Here is a 20,000-nt window from a genome sequence, read left to right as displayed (position 1 = left end):
TGGGTAAAGCTGAGTTACTGATTCTCTGATCTGAACCAAACTGTCCAGTGTGCCTCACAATGTGTTCTGTTTAGACTGAGTCTCAGTTTCACAACTGGGTCTTTGTTTTCCGATGAGAAAACGCCAAGTTTGACTTTCCTGCTAGGTTTGTGTGTATGTGTGTAAGTGCATGTGAATGCATATGATTGTGTGATCGTGTGTGTGTGTGTGTGCTTTTAACGCGTTTGTGCGTATTAACGTGTTTCTGTGTGTATGCGTGTTAGTCTGTGTGTGTGTTTGTGTGTGTGTGTGTGTGTGTGTGTGTGTGTGAGATAGTCTGTGTGTGTGTGTGTGTGTGTGTGTGTGTGTGTTGGGCTCTCACCAGCAGGCTGTTCTCCTCTTTGAGAGTGGCACAGGTTTTCTCCATCTCCTCCAGGGCCCGCAGTAACTCTGAGTTCTGCCGCACCAGGAACCCATAGTCCGTCCCATTCTGACAGACCAGAGGAAAGAAACATAAGACTAAAACCCATAGTCCCTCCCATTCTGACAGACCAGAGGAAAGAAACATAAGACTAAAACCCATAGTCCCTCCCATTCTGACAGACCAGAGGAAAGAAACATAAGACTAAAACCCATAGTCCCTCCCATTCTGACAGACCAGAGGAAAGAAGCATAAGACTAAAACCCATAGTCCGTCCCATTCTGACAGACCAGAGGAAAGAAACATAAGACTAAAACCCATAGTCCCTCCCATTCTGACAGACCAGAGGAAAGAAGGAAAGAGAGTTTCATGTTTTATGGCAGTAAATCAGAGCAATCATGCTTTTCATCTCTTTTTCAAGTGAGCTCTAGTCAAGACAGCCGCAGCTGGCTGGCCCTGACTACAAACTTCAAACGTTCAACATCGAGACCGATTCAACACAGTAGTTTTCTGCAGCTCTTGACTGTAACTGTAAACATTCTCAGTGGTGTTTGGTTTAATGCTATTTCAGTATACATTAAAATCTTTGAGTCAGCGTATTGCATGCATGTGTGCACCTAACACACACATAATACACATCAAGGGTCAAGTGTCTTGTCCCATCAGGAACTGTTTGGACACACACACACACACGCACACACACACACACTCTCACATGTCAGTCATACAGGATTGGACAGACAGTAGTAGTGGTCTGGGGATCCTGGCTGATGGGGGAAGACCAAAGTGCTCTGCACCAGCATTTGAACTGAATACTGATCCTGACTTTCTATCCAGCTGATGAGTCACTAGAACTCTACAGCGCTGCACACATACACACACACACACACACACACACACACACACACACACGCTAAATGCTTATCTTTGGCCTTCACACACCCACACACACATACACACACATACAAGTGCTAAATGCTTGTCCTTGGCCTTCACACACACACATTCACAGACACACAGACGCAGACAAACACAAACACATACGCACAGACACACATACAACTGCTGAATGCTTGTCTTTGGCCTTCATCCCCCCCCCCCCACTCACACACACACACACACACACACACACACACAAATGCTGAATGTCCTCGGCCTTCACACACACACAAACACACATCCACAGTTTTCTTTGACCATCCTACGCTGCTCTCTAAACAAATACTAAGACAGTCTGATGGTTTAATTACAACAGCTCTATCAGGCCACCTAGTACAGCATGCTCCCTCTCTCACCACAGAGCTGTGTCAGACGCACTGGAAAAACAGAGAGAGAGAGAGAGAGAGAGAGAGAGAGAGAGAGAGAGAGAGAGAGTATTTCATAATTCCAACGGAAAATTATATGAACTTACTGATGAGCCTCTCTGTCTATTTTCTACTCTCCTTTCCTACGAAGCGACAAATCTTAAACCAAATGTGGGACCAAATGTGGTGCGTTCTGAACCATCAAAAATCGAAATCGGCCCAGAGTTCACCAGCCCCTCCTCTCCCCGCCCGGTCCCCTCCTCCTGTCCCGTTCGGCTCGCCCCCTCTGGGTACCACAGAGGGTAACGCTTGTTATCCGCTGTCCCATCATTTGCAGCCAGCTGGAGGGGACCCTGAAAGGCCAGCTTTCCTCTCCGTTCCCCTGCTAGCGTCTCACATCCTGACGCGTCACGGGAGGGCAAACGGAGCGCCAGCTGGACCGGGCTCGTGCCCGCGGTACCCCACGGAAAGACAAAATGAGCGGGGGCGGGGTTGCGCCCACCCGCCCCAGACGCATAATCCATCACTTTGGGTCTACCCTGAGGGTCTGTGAGGAGCTATTAACCGCAGATGGCTTTTCTGATGGAGAGCGCTGAAGCTAACTGAAAAGGCAACGAGCTCAGATGTTTAGAGAGGTCAAAAAGGCAAATCTGAGAAAACGGCTCATCGTTGACCGTTGCCAAAGCACAGGAAAGAATCGCTGTGTCCTCCACTTTTGTTTCTGCTTCTTTTTTTTTCATACATCTTGACGTGCAAACGTGAAAACAACAACAACAACAAAAACAAAAACAAACAAAAAAAGAACAACAACAACAAAAAAAACAGCAAGGCATTTCAAACCGCTGAAAAAAAAAAGGTCTAAGTGTGGAGGATTTCCTAACCATGTATAAAACGGTCAAGACATCACAGAGCCCACCCGTTTCCAGCAGATGACAGAGAGCACAGATAGAGGGGGGAACAGAATCATAATATGTCAGGCTCTGTCCCACTGGGCGTTTTATGTACTGAGGGTTATCTGAATTGTCTCTCTCAGCCCTTGTTCTGAATGAACAGAGTTCTGAATCTAACAGATGCTACATCAGCAATTACACATCATTTCCCCCACATCCGTACCAGCTCTGAAAAACACTGGAGCATGTAATACAAAAAAAATAAAAATAAAAATAATTTTAAAAATCTGCATTATCCCTAATTTGCCGTGAATGGAGCAGACAGTTAGTAAAGGACACCTGGAATGGACTGGAATACAAATATAAAGTACATTAGAGTAAGATGTTATGCAAATAGAAGGTAATTAAATGCAGGACAGAGAGAAGAATGGAGCTGTAGAGGAGACTTTAGCTAGAAAACGGAGGGGAGAAAAAAAAAAAAAGATTAAGGCACGACTGGGCCTCAGAGAAAGCGCATAATGATTGTAAAAAAATTTCCAGAGAACGGCATTATGAATGCGTCTGAGGGTCATTCCAGCCACCTGTTCTCTCTTTCTCAAGTCAGTGCTAATGATAATCTGCAGAGTCGTTTTACAGCTGTGCGTCTTGTTAAGTCTTCCCCAACAGACAGCGGTGGGGGTGGGGGTGGGGGGGTCTCAGATGGCCAATTCAAAAGGGAGAACTTGTAAACAGTGCCAGACTTGTGCCAGCAAACCCAGATGGGTGAGAGCTGACACAGATAGCAGACACAACATTTGGAATGCCGTCATCATTATTAAACACTCAGTCATCTGGACGCGTGTCAATCAAACACGATCTCTGTAATTAAGTTAAAACGTCTGCATAAACAGGTCCGTTACAGTAAACGTCGCGTGACCTAATCCACAGGGTTGACAGGACTGTTGGAACACTGCTGTACGTGTTTTTCTGGAGTTCTCCGTCTCACGTGACCTGAGCAAAAACTGAAAACTTGCAAAAACGCCGCATGCCGCAGCGAACCCTGGCTGTCATCCAAACGATGATTTATGTCACACATTTATATTCAGCAATGCTCAGGGTAAGTGACTTTTAAATAACACAGAGAGAGAGAGAGAGAGAGAGAGGATAAATTGATGGGCCTAGCGTCTGTGTGTCGTGAGTGATAGCAGACTTCTATAATACTTGTTTCCAGTGGACTGATGTATACCAATTAAAAGAGGCGGCACATGCCCACTGTGTGGGCTTAACCTGAATCCGTTCCACCAACTCCCGCCCCCGACCCCCTCCGCTCCATCTAAAACCAAAAACCTCCATTAGACCCGTAATGAAGCCAGCAGGGTTCCCTACATCGGCGCAGATGGATTTACTGCTTCGTAGCAGGCAAATGAGCAAAACACCCCCATCCCTCATTCGGTTATATCGGTAATCCATACACCACAGTAAAGACGGCACGTAAATGATCCATTACTCATCATTCTTCTCAACAGAAATATCACAAGTCACTGTCAAGTGATAACTAATGACTTCTCTATTATAAATGACAATCAAACCATATTGAACTTGTTTAACCACGCGGTGCCCGTATCTACCGCGAGTGATGATTACTCCGACGAATCGTATTTTGAAAATCCGGAACGGTACGGTGTTATTCTGTGGTTAACCAGATTGACACGCGTACAGTCGGTCCAAGGACAAGGGGTCATTTCACGTTTACATGTCTGACACTTCAGACAGGAGCGAGAATGATGAGGTAATTACCGCTCCTCGGGCTCGGGCCCAAAGATTTGCATATTCCATTAGCTTCAGATCTGATCTGCTACTTCCACACGTTTATGGCATAACATAACGATATCCCACTTATTTTAATGAGAACGCTACAGATAATCATGGCCCTGTCAAAATAAGGAAACGCTGAACAGGTTCACACCATAGTCTTGTATCAGAGAGGTAAACGCTTTCAAATGCATTATGGGAGAATATATTAAAATCGAAATCCCGTTTGTCTGGCTTGGTCAGTGTTCAACTGAGACAGAGAGAGAGACACAAAAGAATCACGCCTGCAGTGCACACATATGCACGTACAGGTGCACGCACACACGCGCACACACACACACACACACACACACACACACACACACACACACTCTTTCTGTTGGAGAGAGAGAGAGAGAGACAGCAGTGAGGGAGAAACTTGAGCAAATGTCTTCATCAGACAGGGAGCTCACAGTAGCCCCCCCTGAACGCTTTTCTAAGCAAACAGTCTCTTAATGACAGGGGAAGGGCAATGACTGCTCTGTGTCCTTGAGATGTTTGGGGAACGTCAGTTTAAGCCCCAGCGTTGACACAGCCACAGAGAACAACCCACAGAGGAGGGGGGGGGGGGGGGGGGGGGGGGGGGGGGGCACCATCTAACACTCCATCTATCACACCAAACAAAGCCAAAACCCCCTCCCTTATCCTCCCAAATCCTCATCTAGTTTACACCCATGACTACAATAAAAGGGAGGGCATATGTTTTATGACCCGCTCCAATGAAGGGTTTTGTCGCTGTCTGGTAGGAATACTTATACTTTTTTGAGAATGATTCATACTCAGAGAACATGTTTTTTGGGGGGGAGGTATGTTTTTTTAAACATTCACCGTGTGACATTGTAGAACGCATCTTAAATGAAGATAACGTGTGTTGTGTGGTCAAGCGAGCCAAGAAAAACCTTGCCAAAAAATGGGATTTTTTTCTTGGACAAAAAAACATGGCGTTTGCCGAATGCCAAATTAAAACTTGTAGAAAGAACAGGACAGAACATTCTGCTGGATCCGGCAGAGGGTTCCGCGGCGCGCTTTTGGACCACCCCGTTCTGTTTCGCTTTCCGCTCTCAGGCGCTTGCCACAGGCACACACACACACACACCAAGCTCTGATTGCTACTGTCTTCATTCACATTCAAATGACTCTGGAGTGAATCCATGTTCTGTAATCACTCCCTCTGAGGTGTAATCAAAGCCTCTCTGTCTCTTTTTAGTGATGCTCTTTTTGCTGTGGGTTTAGGTTCACGTGTTTGTGGTTCCCCTCACAGATGGTGGTGGTCACAGTGACCGTTCCCACACAAGGCGGTCGCAGGCTGTTTCGATAATGACCGCTTGCGGTCAGGTTTCGGGATTCTTCATTACTCGGATACAAAGGGATTCTATTAAACTGCTCGGTTGGAAAGGGGGGATCAGCGCTAGTTTAGAATGGAGGGTCTCTCTTGTCAGCTCACAGAATCAAATCACAAAGCTTGGCTTCTCTTCTCCCCCCATCTTTCACTTCATCTATCTGTCCATCCCTCCTTCCCTTTCTCCCTCCATCCAGAACCAGCGTGTGATGGGGCGGATGCAAACTGAGATAAGAGGGCACATCCAACAGCTCCAAACACAAACTCTGACCCAGCCACTGGAGCGCCGACAGCAGCTGTTACCATGGAAACACCTCTTTTTTCTGGGTGGAGGGTAGCAACTCATAGCTTTTAAGTATTAACATACAGTTTCAGCTCAGCAATAGCAACAAACAACACAATTAATAACGAAGCACAGGTAGTGCTCCAAAGTGTGAGTGATTGTATTATAGGGGTGTGTGTGTGTGTGTGTGTGTGTGTGTGTGTGTTTTTGTTGGGGGGGGAGGGTTCTGGATACAAATGATAAATGATTGTAGAAGCTGAAGAGAGAGAGATAAGAGTTTTATGTGACACATGCACTTAACACACAGCATGTAAACACAGACTTTAATAGCCTATATCATTTTAACTCATTAGCGTAAATGCATCCAGCATGACAACAAACAGAAATATGGAACCAGCAGGGCTTTACTGTGTGTCTTAAATAACAGAGCCTGAAAAACAAAATGATGACGAGAGAGAGAGAGAGAGAGAGAGAGAGAGAGAGTAAGTGATGATAAACAGAACCGACCAGCACTGGTATGAATATTACAATGCAAAATGAATAATTCACCTCATTTCATGAAAGCAGATGGATAAACTGATTCTTGGCTTAAACAAAGAATAGGCTAAATGCTAAGATATGGTCTTTTGATTCAAAACCAGCGAGGTTGTTTGGAAGAGCAAAAAAAAAAAAAAAATTATTGAAAGATGAAAAAAAAAAAAGATGAACCTTTCAATCAGATTGAAACTCATATCTTTATCTTATAATGTTTTTAATCAATAAAATATGCTTTCCAGATGTTTCCAGTTCAAAGAAAATGGGAAATAATTTGGAAAAAGTAAGCTGGAAAAGCGTTTTTTAAAATTTTTTTTTATCAGTTTTGCTGTCTTTAAAAACTCGATCACTCGATCATCTAATTTCAAAAAGTTGCTATCTCTACTACTACTACTGTCTAATGTTTGTGTAAACAAAACAAAACAAAACAAAACAAAACAAAGAAAAAAAACCCCACACAGACAGGGACTACTACCACTGTGCACTGAAGACACGTTTCCACCACCATGAGAGATGGAAAAAAGAACCGAGAAAAGAGTAATACAAGTGTCTGAGTTTCTCTCTCTTTCTCTCTCTCTCTCTCTGTGTCTGCGTGTGTGTGAGGAGATGGGGTTTGATACGTCAGACAAGCTGAGACGAGTCAGTGAGATATAGGTCAATGAATGTGGTGTGTGTTCCTGACAGAGAGACAGACAGAGCGTGTGCTTTCTGTGTTTTTCACCGGTTCAGACAGTAAACAGAGGAGGGAAGTGACAGACAGGAGGAAAGAGAGAGAGACGGGGGGGGGGGGGGGGGGGGGGGGGGTAGAGAGAGGTGAGATGCTGACAGTTCAGCTGTCACATCAGTATCACAGGGGGTCACAGGCAGCAACCGAAACTTCTGACACACATTTAGGTGCATCAGTATACACACACACACACATACACTCTCTCTCACACACACACACATACATACACACACACACATACACACACACCACTCAGACACACAGAGTGCAGTCAGGTCAGGTATGGGGTTGACATGAAACATCAGTTAAAGCAGACTTCTCTTTGCCCCCCCCATTAAGGACAGACAGCATAAACCCCACTAACCTCAGTGCACTGTCCCACATATCAAAGTTACAGGACCTCACACATCATTAACAACGCTGAGAGAGAGAGAGAGAGAGAGAGAGAGAGGGAAAAGAGAGAGAGAAAGCCTTAACTTAAGGGATGAAAAAGATTACCAAATTACACATGATGTATTTATGTAATTATAAATTACAAATGGATTAAAGATGGAAAGGCCTAAGGCGATACTGCACTATAGTATGAATCTAAAACTCCCTACTGATCCCTTAAATCAATTCCTCTACATTAAAAGGGATCTGCTCTGAATATTCGCATGATTTACAAAGTCTGCCTTTAAAACATTCTACTATATGACGAAAGGACGCGATACTGCGAAAGGACATGAAACACCCTTTAGGAGGAAAGAGTGTGTGTGTGTGTGTGTGTGTGTGTGTGTGCGCGTGTGTGTGCGTGTGTGTGTGTTTCATAGGCTGTCGAGTAAACACATCTACCATGAACAACAGTCTCTCCTGGGAATAAACAGCATGGACTGATATTCCACCATATCCTCTATTGCATTACACTTCTAACCTGCTCTGAGAGAAGAGGAGCACCAATCACATTAAGCCTGTGAAAGGTAGAGAAAGAGGGAGAGACGGAGGAGGAGGAGGAGGAGGAGAAAGAGGAAGAGAGGAGAGAGAGAGAATGAGACATGAGAAGAGACAGGAGGATGAGAGACAGATTTGTAGAGAGGAGAGATAATTGACATTTCGTACACACAACCTTGATCGATCGCATTTTAATTTCCAATCAAAGGCCTCTTTTAAAGTTCAAGGACATGCCTCTATTATTATTTAATAAGCGGCGTGAGCGCCTATAGAATAGACAGGGGAAGACGTGTTTAATCTTAAATGTGATCTGACATAAATTCACATGCATTTCTGCCTCAGTAATGGACTTAAGATTTATTGGGTTACCAGTTAACCCCAGACACGCATCAGAGGTCAGAGCAACAGAATGGAGGGGAAAAAAAAAGAAAAACAAAAACAAAAAAATTTTCACAATCATCTACTGAAATGCAGACTTCTCCATCTGGTTTCGAAGAAAAAGGATATGAGTGATTTAAAATTGAGATAAAAAGACAAGCGGAATGTAATTTTTTTTTCTTCTGCTGTATCTGAAATATCTGATTTGTTTTGTCAGAAGGATGACAGTGACTCACATAATAATATGATAAATGCGCAGGCGGCAAACGCGTTCAATAAAACATTTTTTTTCTTTACATATATAAACAGAGATTGTGTTTTTAATGCCTGTTGTCGTAGATGTAGTTGCAGCTTCAGCAGAAACTGAAGAATTGGGAAAGCCAGTCAACTGTGACAAGCAAATGTGTTCCCTTAAAAGACTGATAGCAAGACAGAAAAGAGAGAGAGAGAGAGAGAGGGAGAAAAGAGAGAGGAAAATACAGACACACAATCCACTAATGCAGCTTACAGGGGTATGATCAATGGTTTGCTCTTTTCAGACACAAATGTACAGGAGCCTGTCTGGTCTGGTTTACTCTGATCCAGCGTCAGTCTGCACAGATAATACCAGCTCCCCAAAGGTCACAAAGAAACACCAAAAAAAAAAAAGAGAGAAAGAAAAAGCCACAAACATCAGCGTTTTGTTTTTTTTTTGTCTGTCTACAGACCTGAGAAAACCCTCCGGGGCTTTTGTTACTGACACTGGAGCATCTGTTGGGATATAAACAGATGAAAGTATGATAAATCACGCATACATAAAAATATGTGAACACGGAACACAGTCAGTCCTCTAAAATCTCGGCTTTTCACCGATCTCTCTGTTTTTCTCTTTCAGAGTGTGGAGAAGAGGGGGAAGCTGAGATCTGTTGGGCTGGAGGGTGAGAGAAACAGACCAGGCAGAATTCACCCTCGCCCTCCCTCTACAGCAGCCTTGACGCCGCTCTTTCACGGAGTGTCAAGGTTCATGAGAGAAATTGGTCAGGGATTTTTTCCAAACTGCTCTCCATAACGGGCCAGGGAAAAAAAAAACAACAATACAGATTTCACTCACCCACTTATCATGTCAGCGGTGTTATTTAACGATGACAGGTAATATGTGCAAAAAACATGCATCATAAATGAGCTTCCATACACAAAAACAGATCTATGATTTAAGGTCAGTGCACATCTAATGTTTTGACCAATCAATCACCAAGTGATATTTGCATAAGCAGATGAGATCCGTAAATAAGGTTAGTTCTGTGGAAGTGGGGACCATAATGAGGGACCTCCTCCCCTCCAGCTCGGACGTTTCTGGAAAACCCAAAACATGAAGAATGAATACTAAGGGTAGTCCGTATCCCCTGGCAACTGAATTATTGATTTGGTTTCGCTTTTGTAGTTCGAAACAGATTTAAAAAATGTAAAAACAGTGCTGACATTTGGCAAATAATCTGTTCAAAGAGACAGAGTGTTGTACACTAGGGGGGTTTCCTTACAGCTGGGATTATTCCCTTTACCCAAATCTGTTCCCAGTCGCCATTTGTGCCAACCAAACGTCTGGTTGTCCCATTAAAGACAGAAGTGAAGACAACGAGATGAGACAGGGGAAAAAAAAAACCCTAAAAATGGGCCCCAGTCTACTGCATTAGGACCCCTTTTCTTTAATTAATCTAGAATGTTCTCCTCACTGGCTACAGAATGTCCCTGTTTCCCTCTTTCCATTCATCCCTCCATTTCAAGTCCATAACAGAATGGCATCTTCTTTATCCCTCCCTTCCTGTTTTCAGTAATTAGGACAAAGATGAATGTAATTTGGCTGCGCTTGGTATTAAAGAAAGAGAAAGAGAAAGAGAGAAACGCGGAAAAGACGAGAAATAGGAGGAGACATAATTGGTTTCCACTGAAGTGTGTGACCTGCCACAGCAGTGAAGCAGAAAGATGAAGACCCAAATCAGTGCTTCCCTCTGCATCTCCCTCTCACATTCTCTCTCACACACACACATACTCTGTCACTGGTTCTCTAATGGGTTTACTGACAGTACTCTCTCTGAGTGTCAGGCCTGTAACTGAGTATTCTCAAACCCAGGCTAAGAGCCCAGACTCAGCATTCAATTCTATTTTTGCATAAAATAGGGTGACCATATTTTGGTTTTCAAAAAAGAGGACGGGCGGGGCGTGGGGTGGTGATGCATTCCCCTCTTAACTTACGGGGAAATTTAAGTGCATGTCACTTTTGGTTCCTGTCCTTGCGCCTGTAAGGCTGATGGTTGATAACGCAATGTGAAACTGCATCTGTACTTAACTGCCACAATACCTAGCCGGCCAGGTTTTACTAAGACAGATAACTGCTTTCATAATAACAGTGGCAAGATGACCTTATTTCTCACCATTCAGGTTTTGGTGGCGTTACGGCTTCCTTAAGGTCTCTTGGCTGTTGCTGCGGTGTTAACGGTAATGAATGAGATGCAGTTTAACCAATGTTTATGACATAATAGTGTACATGATTGTCCATTGGTGGCGTGCGAGAGGGCGGGACCTAAAGAAAAAGGTCAAAGCAATGCAAACGCACACACAATGAATGGCGACTGTGGAAAGCAAAAGCCAAATCCCGGACATTTTCGGCGATTTAGAAATCCCCGCCGGACGCATTTTCTAGGTCCGAAAAAGAGGACATGTCCGGGAAAAAGAGGACATACGGTCACCCTACATAAAAAAACAGCAGCGTTTGTTTCGTTTTACTTTAAGACACAGGCTTTTTTGTAACTGACCTAAATAAATATCAGCTTTGATGTTGAAAGTATGAACTTAGAGAACGTATGGTTAGTTCCGTCTGTTTTTGCTCTGGAAACACAGCCCCGTTTATCAAAACACGAGCAGGCTTATCTGACACCTAAAGCCTAAAGTTTAAACCTCAGAGATGCACACACCATTTTTCCCAATGCAGTACCTACAGTACCAGAGGGTAAGTTAACAATGGCAACAAAAGATTATATATATATGTGTGTGTGTGTGTGTATATATATATATATATGTCTCAACATTTAAGGAAAATCCACTCTCCAGTTTCTCCCTTAACTAAGGTGACTGTAAACAGGGATCACAGGATTATATACTATCCTGTTTGTATCAAGGCTTAGAGTGGAAGTGGGTGGGTTTATTATGGTTTTGGTACGTTGGTGGAGGAGTGTGATTAGAACACCAAAGTGAGTTCATTAGCCAAGTGGGCTTTTAGGAACCTGCAGTCACTTCATTAAATGTAGTGTTGTTTTTAATGGGATCTCATGTGAGAAATGGTTTTAATTTGAGGCTGTGGAGAATGATTGACAGCTAAGAGAGCGGTCTGTAAAGTGGAGATAATATGACTGCCCAGGAGGAAGGGGGGTGGGGTGGGGTGGGGGAGGACTTAAATGGTCTCCTCCAAAACCACACAATAAGATTCATTATATGGGGTTTTGCCACTAGATTTTATCTCTCTACACTCAATCACGAAAATAACATGGGGCACCCTGATTTTTCTATTACAGAATGATGAGGTTTAAAGAAGGAAACGTAATGATTTAAATTAGACTCAGTTGGTGTAATAATGGGTCAGAGGATCAGGAAAAGAAAAAAAAAAAAAAAAAACTCCTGGCAGACGCCTTGCTTCTTGTCATTCCTTGGAAAAAAATTTCCCCGACGCGAGGCCGATCTACATAACAATGAGATGCCGCTTGTGTTTTCCATCATGAGACCGTTTTTTGTTTTTTTGTTTTTTTCCCCTGAGCGCACAAAATTCCCTCCTCGCAAGAATTCCCATTATTCCAATCGCTTCTTACCTATCTTGCGGATTTCGGTCACCCGGGGCGGGGCGGATTTCATTTTTTCCACGTAAATTGGATCTCGATGCGAGTTTGGTTGAAGCGGATGTGACGGGAACAGATCCGATTCCACTCCTAGGAAGCACGGGATGTTGGGAGGGATCTCGCCTGCGGCTTCACAGCAAGACGTTTTCAATAAAGGAATACCCAATGGCTGCAGGCCAGATTCTGGAGAAGCTCATTTCAGCGGGAGATGAGCATCAATCATCAGCTTTCTGTAAAAATCCCCCTGGTGTATTGGCGATTTTTTGGGGGGGGAAGCAAAGACCTGCACCAATCACACAACTCAGTGTTGTGTCAGACCTCGTCTAGGCTTCAATGTGAGAAAACACTGCACAGAAGGTCGACATTCTGTCGCTGTGGAGAGCTGGAAAAGTGAGCAGCAGTAAAACTGACACTGTAATTGTAATATTGGCGGGAAACGCCAATGTTCTTTCAAATCTTGTTCTTTGTTTCCAATCTCTCTGTTCAACAGAGCTTAGCATTAGATTCCCTGGAATCTGAGGTGGGGGAAAAAAAAAAAAAAAAACACGTTATAAAAAAATGGACTAACATACATGCCGCTAAAGCCGCTAAAGTGTAAGAGCACTTCAAATGCTTCCTTTACACAGCTCCAACCTGCTAGGACCAAGAGGATAAACCCAAAATTTGACAGAGGGTTAAGACATAATTGAGAGTAGCCAGAGGTCTCCAGCTGGACCTGATTATCCTTGACGTAAGAAGGATTGAGGGTTAATTCATTTGCTCAGCAGGAATTTAAAGAGAGTCATTTACGCCCGGGGTTCAAATGACAGACGCTACTCCGCTCTCTTCACAAATGCACAGTGGACATCTTTACGGGGGGGTCTTTAACAAAAGACACAAGCTCTGAGAACACAGATCTGATCGTTGCAGTCAGAGACGCCTAATAACCCCAGAGCACGCATCCACACTTACCAAAAATTGCCAACAGCAAATACGAACCCTATAACTTCAGCTGGCTGAAATGCGTAAAAGCTTCTATGAAGCTTTCCAAATGCTTAAACAAACTTAATGGATGGTTTGGGTTTAATACGAGTACCTGAACAGAGACTGACCTGTCCACCATCGTCATAGCGACGGTGGATGAATCGGGCCAAATATCACTCCAGCCAAAAAATCTATTCCAAATTCTGAACATCACAGGCCCTTGTTGGTGCACTGGTCACATACGTGGGCACGGACCTATTCGGTCCCAGTGGTATTGTGAATATAGTTTAGATTCAAAGCACTGAATCAGGCCTGAGAATAACAGACATTACTATTCCGCTCCACTCTCCGGCAAAACTTGGTGGAGAAAGTCGAAGAAAAGTGCAACGCCATGCATTTTAGACTTTGAGGTTCGGGAGCTAGATCTTCCGTCTGTTTGAGGAGGGGGAGAGAGAAAGAGAGAGAGAGAGAGAGAGAGAGAAAATTTAACTGAGTGTGTTAGTTTCTCCTTTTTGTTCTTGACAAGAAAAGAGTGGGATTGATCCCGATCCTTTGATGGGGACGCCAGCTCTGGAAAAGGAAGAGATGATGCAAGAGGACTTAGTTCATTCTTCTCTCTGAAAGAGGGGGCATTGTTCTGCCCACTGAAGCGTACAGTGTATTTGCCTAATCTGGGTCCAAAACGTACACCATTTGAGGTAGGTTTGTGAATGGACCTAATGCCCTCACAGACAGTCTGCCCTGGCTAAAACTGTTTAAGATTTATAATGTCATCTGAGTTTTTCTCAACCCCAAGATTGGGAAACCAATAAACTGCTTAGGCTGGTTAATGCCAAGCACCAGAACAGCACATTTACAAGGAATCAGTACGTACTGGACAAGCTGAATCCGGTCAGTCCCCAAGACTGGACATGAGAACTACTGATCTAAATGATCTATAGGCTTCTTTTGGCAGACAACAAATTATCAACTGAAAGAAAAATGAACTCTTCAACAGAACGTCACCTATATATAATTGTTTCCCACCTAACTCAGGGACTGTGGTCATTTATTTCTTCTGATGGGAAGAGGCGAATAGAAAAGAAAAACCTCTCTCATTAGTTTCTATTTCGTCTACTGGTCTCTGAAGATACGGAGCAAAGCCAGGTCTTCATTTCCAATCAGCTGCTTCCTGTCTCATTTCTCTGAGTAAGCGCTGATGATAGCTTTTCTTTCTGCTCTCCTTCCTTTTAATTCTTGCCCATCCACTCTCTTTTTTTCCTGATAACCATTTTCTTTTCTAATTAGTATCCAGTTCTATTTACGGTGCATGTTATCACGGGGCAGATGTTTAAGACGTTTCTACCCCCGCATTGTGACGACTTCACTATCAGTGAACCTCAGTATCCAGTCACGGTCATTAGAAATATGTGAACCTCAATATCCAGTCACAGTCATTAGAAATATGACCAACGCATGGAAAGCATGGAGACGATGTGAAATTTCCGCAAACATTCAGTATTTAAAACCACGACTCTCGTCAGCCTGCCGCTTTTTCCGCTAGGCTACTGCAAAACCTCAAATAGCGCTGCTGTTTCTCTGTTTAGTATAAAAACAGTCGACAAATATGCAAGCCAATTTGATAAAAATAGTCACTAAAAAATGCCAATTTCCCACACAGCAGTTACTTAAAACCATTTGACTCTTGTCTGAATCTGGGTCACAAGCATTCTGTGGTCTCTATTGTGTGATAGCTCACTGCAGAATTATTAGAACAATGCTTGGTAGAACATGCTTTGCTTAGACATTCCATTTTGGAATTTTGAGCAAGGGCAGAATATTCCGTTCTATTAAAACGTCACACTAAAGTGGCTGGAGCAAATCTGTGTGAAACGCTCTCGAAACAGCCACTTAGATCTGACCAATGGCATGAGGAATCAAAAAGACATCATCTGCTTACTAAAATAGATTTAATCCTTCTTTGAAAGCCTGAACTCATAAGCATATTCATTGCTTCACAGGGGCAAAATTACAGCTCATCCATGGGCTGATGAAAGTTAAGTGATTGGCCTTTGAATGCTTAAGAACATTTCACTTGACACTAGAGGGAAAGAACTCCATAACATCATGACTGAAATCAGGTTCAAGCACCCAGATTAACCTTGCCTTCTTTAATTGAAAATCCACAGTATTAGAGAAGTAGGGAGGTTTAATTTAAACTGAGTGGGCAGAGCAATTCTTTACTATGAGATAAGATTCTATGGAGGGGTAAAAATCCCAAAAGATGTGGTCTGCAAGACGCTTTATGAAGGGAAACTCAATAAAAATCGGGGAGGAAATGAAATTCATAGCAGCTTTTTCGCTGAGGCTAAAGCCGCGGCTTAAACAGCTCTGTGGGCTATAATAACACACGCCAGACTCCCTACACACATTTATTAGTCATGAAGCACAGCACTTAAGCACCGTTGGCTATTCCTTCCACGATTCATCTCAGATTCATTGCCTTCAGACACCTGACAATGACTGATTGGAGGATCTATGTGAAGTGTGTGTGTGTGTGTGGTAGGGTAGGGTGGGGTGTTTGTTCGAGAGAGAACAAAAGGCTCCCCACCCACACTCTCACCAAAAACAACCACCTACTTTCCCTCCCTCCCTCCCTCCCTCTCTCTTTCTCTCTCTCTCTCTCTCTCTCTCTCTTTCTTTCCAATGCCCCCTATCATTCCAGCCCATCAAAAATCTTTTAATATCCTGAAAGAAGCAACCACTGCCCTGGGAGACGAAGATTCCAAATTCAATTGGCTCCCCACCGACTGCATTTCCATTGCCTCTTTTAAAACACTGTTCCACTATTGTTCACCATTTCGTTTCATTCTAGATATGAACGGACCCTGAGTCTCGGCCATAGATCTCTATGATGTTAAAGAAAATGGGTAGCATTCAAACAAGACGTATCCGGTCCCAAATCCAAAACCACCTTCAGGATCTTTACGACAAGTTATGAAAATCATCTTTGCTCCCTCATCCCTCATAAAATAACACAGGAGCATGAGATATGCTGGTATTTCCACCTTTCCCTCAGAAATATACTCAATTCAGCTCATTCAGATGCTGAGGAATCTACAGAAGTGCTTAATTAAAGTTTGAAGAACATCTTTCATGAGTGCAGTCTGGGTGGAGAAGGTCTCTCTACCAGGACAGCCCTTAAGAAGACTGACGGTGCTCAGTTGTGAAAAACAGCTGCGCAGTGTGAGAGTGCAGAAGAGAGTATATGACCCTTATACTACTATCACATTCTCTCAGTAAGACACACACATGTGATATTCCTTAGCCCATGGAAAAAACATAAGCTCAGGAGCATCAAGAAAGCCATTCAACTGGTTCTGGCTCATGTCTTCAGTCGCGCCCGTGTTGAGATAAAAGGGTTATCCCTCCAGGCCGAAGAAAGGCCATCAAAGGTGGGGGTGGCTGATTGGTTGGTGAAAGCCAGCTCTTGATCAGTATGCTTTTGGTTGGCACTACTGACAGTTACTCTGAAGAGTCTCAGCTCTTAACAGTCTGTGTTGAATGTCTACGGGTGCGTTGCTATATTTTCCTGCTACTGATGTACTTCCAATGTAGTTTGATCGTGAAAGGAAACACACTGTCTCTTTTCTTCCCCGTCTACATCCCCCTCCTCCTTGTCTAGCCGGCGAGGATGCGACCTTTGACCCTTGCCGGTGGGAACTAATTCAAAAAACATCCACCGCAGCAAATATTTAGATTCTTCTCCACCTCTCCAGCTGACCTTGCGCTGTACAGGCTTTTAATCACATGCAAATAGCTCAAGAACACTGAGGTCACACTTTATGAAATTAATAACAGCGAATGTAGACCGTACAATCCTTCAGACGCTACCCCTCTCTCCAATTAGCAACAAAGACTGCCCCCCCCCCACTCAAAAAACCCCAACAGCAATTCGTTAAAAAAAAAAAAAAAAAAAGAAAAACTGACCTCCCACTTCTCCATCTGGAACATAAAATAGAATAGCACGAATTAACATACCAAAAAAACCCTGAGAGGAATCCAGAGGCGCTCTTGCCATAGGGGGCGTTTATTAGAAAGCATTCATTGTAGTGAGTCATTAAAAAGCATTAATTATAGTGAATCATTCACAGTGGGAGTACATTGAAACCGGGAACACTGAGACCAGCACGTTCGTGAAAATATCTAGCACACATCAATAGATGGAAAAGCCACCTTCTGAGTCAGCCTGGTAGCATTCAATGTCTGTTCATTAACAAAGTCCCCAAGTGATAACCATCTAAACCTGTCCAGTGGATAGAAAGCTGGCTAACTGCTAAAACGCGTGTTGGTCTTATTAGATCTCACTCAGTTTTCTTCTTCATGGTTGAGTCCACCACAGACCAAAAAAAGAGACAAACATACTCATTTAAAAAAATGTTGATTTCACCATCAACAGTGATTCAAAAACAGGGAAACTGTACTTTGAAATGACCTCAGCAAGTCTTCTGCTCCACGTTCACTAACACATACACACACACACACACAAAAAAACAAGGAACTGTAGCCAAGCTTCTCCTCTGACAAATCTCTCCTCCATCCCAAGCTGTGAGTGAGGGTCTTCTCCCCCACCCTACCCCACCAACCAATTTCCCTCAACTTGACTTCTCTCCTCCTTGGCCCTTTCAGCCGAGTAATTAATACCCAGGCTGCACGTGCCTTTGGACGTTTCGTCGACTCGCCTCCCAGACGCATAAATGCATCCCATTTTTTTTTTCTCCCCGAGACGCAGAGGATAATGAGGTACGAGACGTGTAGGCGCCGTCTGGTCCCTTTCAGAAGTCAAGAGGCGAAGAGCGCAAACCGGGGGTCGTCAAATTATTCTGTTTTGTGAAAGGGAAGCCCCCAAAAATTTCAAGCTCCCCTCGTTAGAGTGTTCATTCCCCTGCCCCAACCCCTCCAAAAGAAAAAAAAAAAAAGAAAAAGAAAAAAAAAAACGAACGATATGAGCTCTTAATCTTGTCAGCCGGAGAACCAACTAAACCAAAAATATCGCCATTCCGTTCTTTCATGAAGCAGAGCCTGAGACAACAGAGAGCTTGAAGGGGAAAATCTGTCCTGCTGCAAACGCCAATCCTACGTTGACAGCAATCATTGCTTGTGACGCACGCAGAGTAATGGAATCGACATTTGGAGGAATTCGCGCAAATGTGTGTTACGGGGGTCCCTAGCACCTAACCTACCACCTCAGGCTTTACACTGTAACCTGGAAAATTCCGGTGCTTTAGATTTTTACACAGGCAGGGTGACAACTGGCATTCCATGCTGTGATCCATTTACTCTCCCTCTCTCTCTCTCTCTCTCTCTCTCACGCTCTCCCTCTCTCTGTCTCACACTTCCCAGGCCACCAATGCAGTTAAAAGGCTCCCCGCCCAGTGTTTGACTCTAAGTGATTTGACCACAGTAATTGGCAGGTCACAAACTGCTGAGGTCTGCCTGGAGCATCTGCATGTTATGAGTAGTTATAATCAAATATCGACTGTCTGCCAGGGGTGTCTGGATGCAGGGAGAGAGAGGAACGTAATAGAATTGACTCGTCGTGATTAAGTATGCGAGGCTAATCTGTCACCAAAAGCAATCTTGTTCAGGAAAAATAGAGAAGATATGAGAAAACCTGAGAGGCCTGGAGGAATAAATGACAAATGGAGTCAGCACTGGAAGAAAAGGAAAAAAAAAGTGAAATGAAAAAGTCACCAGGGTACATTTTTATCGCTGTTAGACAATGTATTCTTACATAAAACAATGGCTGCGAAGAATGGTCGTCGGGTTTGAGTGAAGACAAAAACATACTAGCACATACACACGAAAACATACAGAGTAAAATATGTATTTTGTTAATCCAAAAGTGAGTCGTTTGTCTTATTTTCATCTCATGGGCGGTCTCAACCTCAATCTTTTTAATAGAATATATTAAGTGAATTCTTATGCTACGGCCAAGATGAGAGCCATAAAAAGGATTAAACAAATGAGTTGATCACCTCAGAGGCATATGGAGGGTGTTCACCTCCTCACAGCCATCAGCTGACTCTGGACCGAGAATGACCTCCACACACACACACACCTCGCCTGTGAGAGAATGAGCCAAAATAACACACACCCTCTCGTCCATCACTGTCAGCACGGTGGCAACAAGCGTCAGGATTTCTATTTCTCTCTCACACACTCAAATGCGTTTCATTTGTCACACACACACACACACACACAATAATGCTGGGTTGACACATTTGCAGTAACACCAGAATACTGCTTTTATTGATTTATTTGTTTGTTTGTTTATTCTTTGTCCCCCTCTGTCTTTTTAGCCTGTAATTCTGTGATTGAGGTGACATGCACCGAACAGTCAAAATGAACAAAATCATTATGGTTGTTGAGAAATATTTTGGGTGAACCAGAGACAGGGGTCTGTTCACATGCGTCTTACTCATCCGTACGGGGACATCTCAGGCCAGTCCGACCCGACAGTGTTCTCTGCCTTCACAGAGTTCGCCTGAGCCCAGTACAAACACACCTGATCTCACAG

The 20,000-nt window shown here is 43.6% G+C and overlaps 1 protein-coding gene across 1 annotated transcript in view; it reads right to left on the bottom strand.

Moving 5' to 3' along the window:
• Nucleotides 1-20,000, bottom strand: part of tspoap1 (TSPO associated protein 1) — a 93,328-nt gene that overhangs the window by 46,074 nt on the left and 27,254 nt on the right. The window contains exon 2 of the mRNA XM_030792949.1: nt 362-469. Coding sequence (XP_030648809.1) covers nt 362-469 — 108 coding nt within the window. The remainder of the gene's footprint in view (nt 1-361; nt 470-20,000) is intronic.

The sequence above is a fragment of the Chanos chanos genome, chromosome 15 (assembly GCF_902362185.1).
Source record: "Chanos chanos chromosome 15, fChaCha1.1, whole genome shotgun sequence".
Taxonomy (NCBI): Eukaryota; Metazoa; Chordata; class Actinopteri; order Gonorynchiformes; family Chanidae; genus Chanos; species Chanos chanos.
This window is presented reverse-complemented; position numbering and strand designations above follow the sequence as displayed.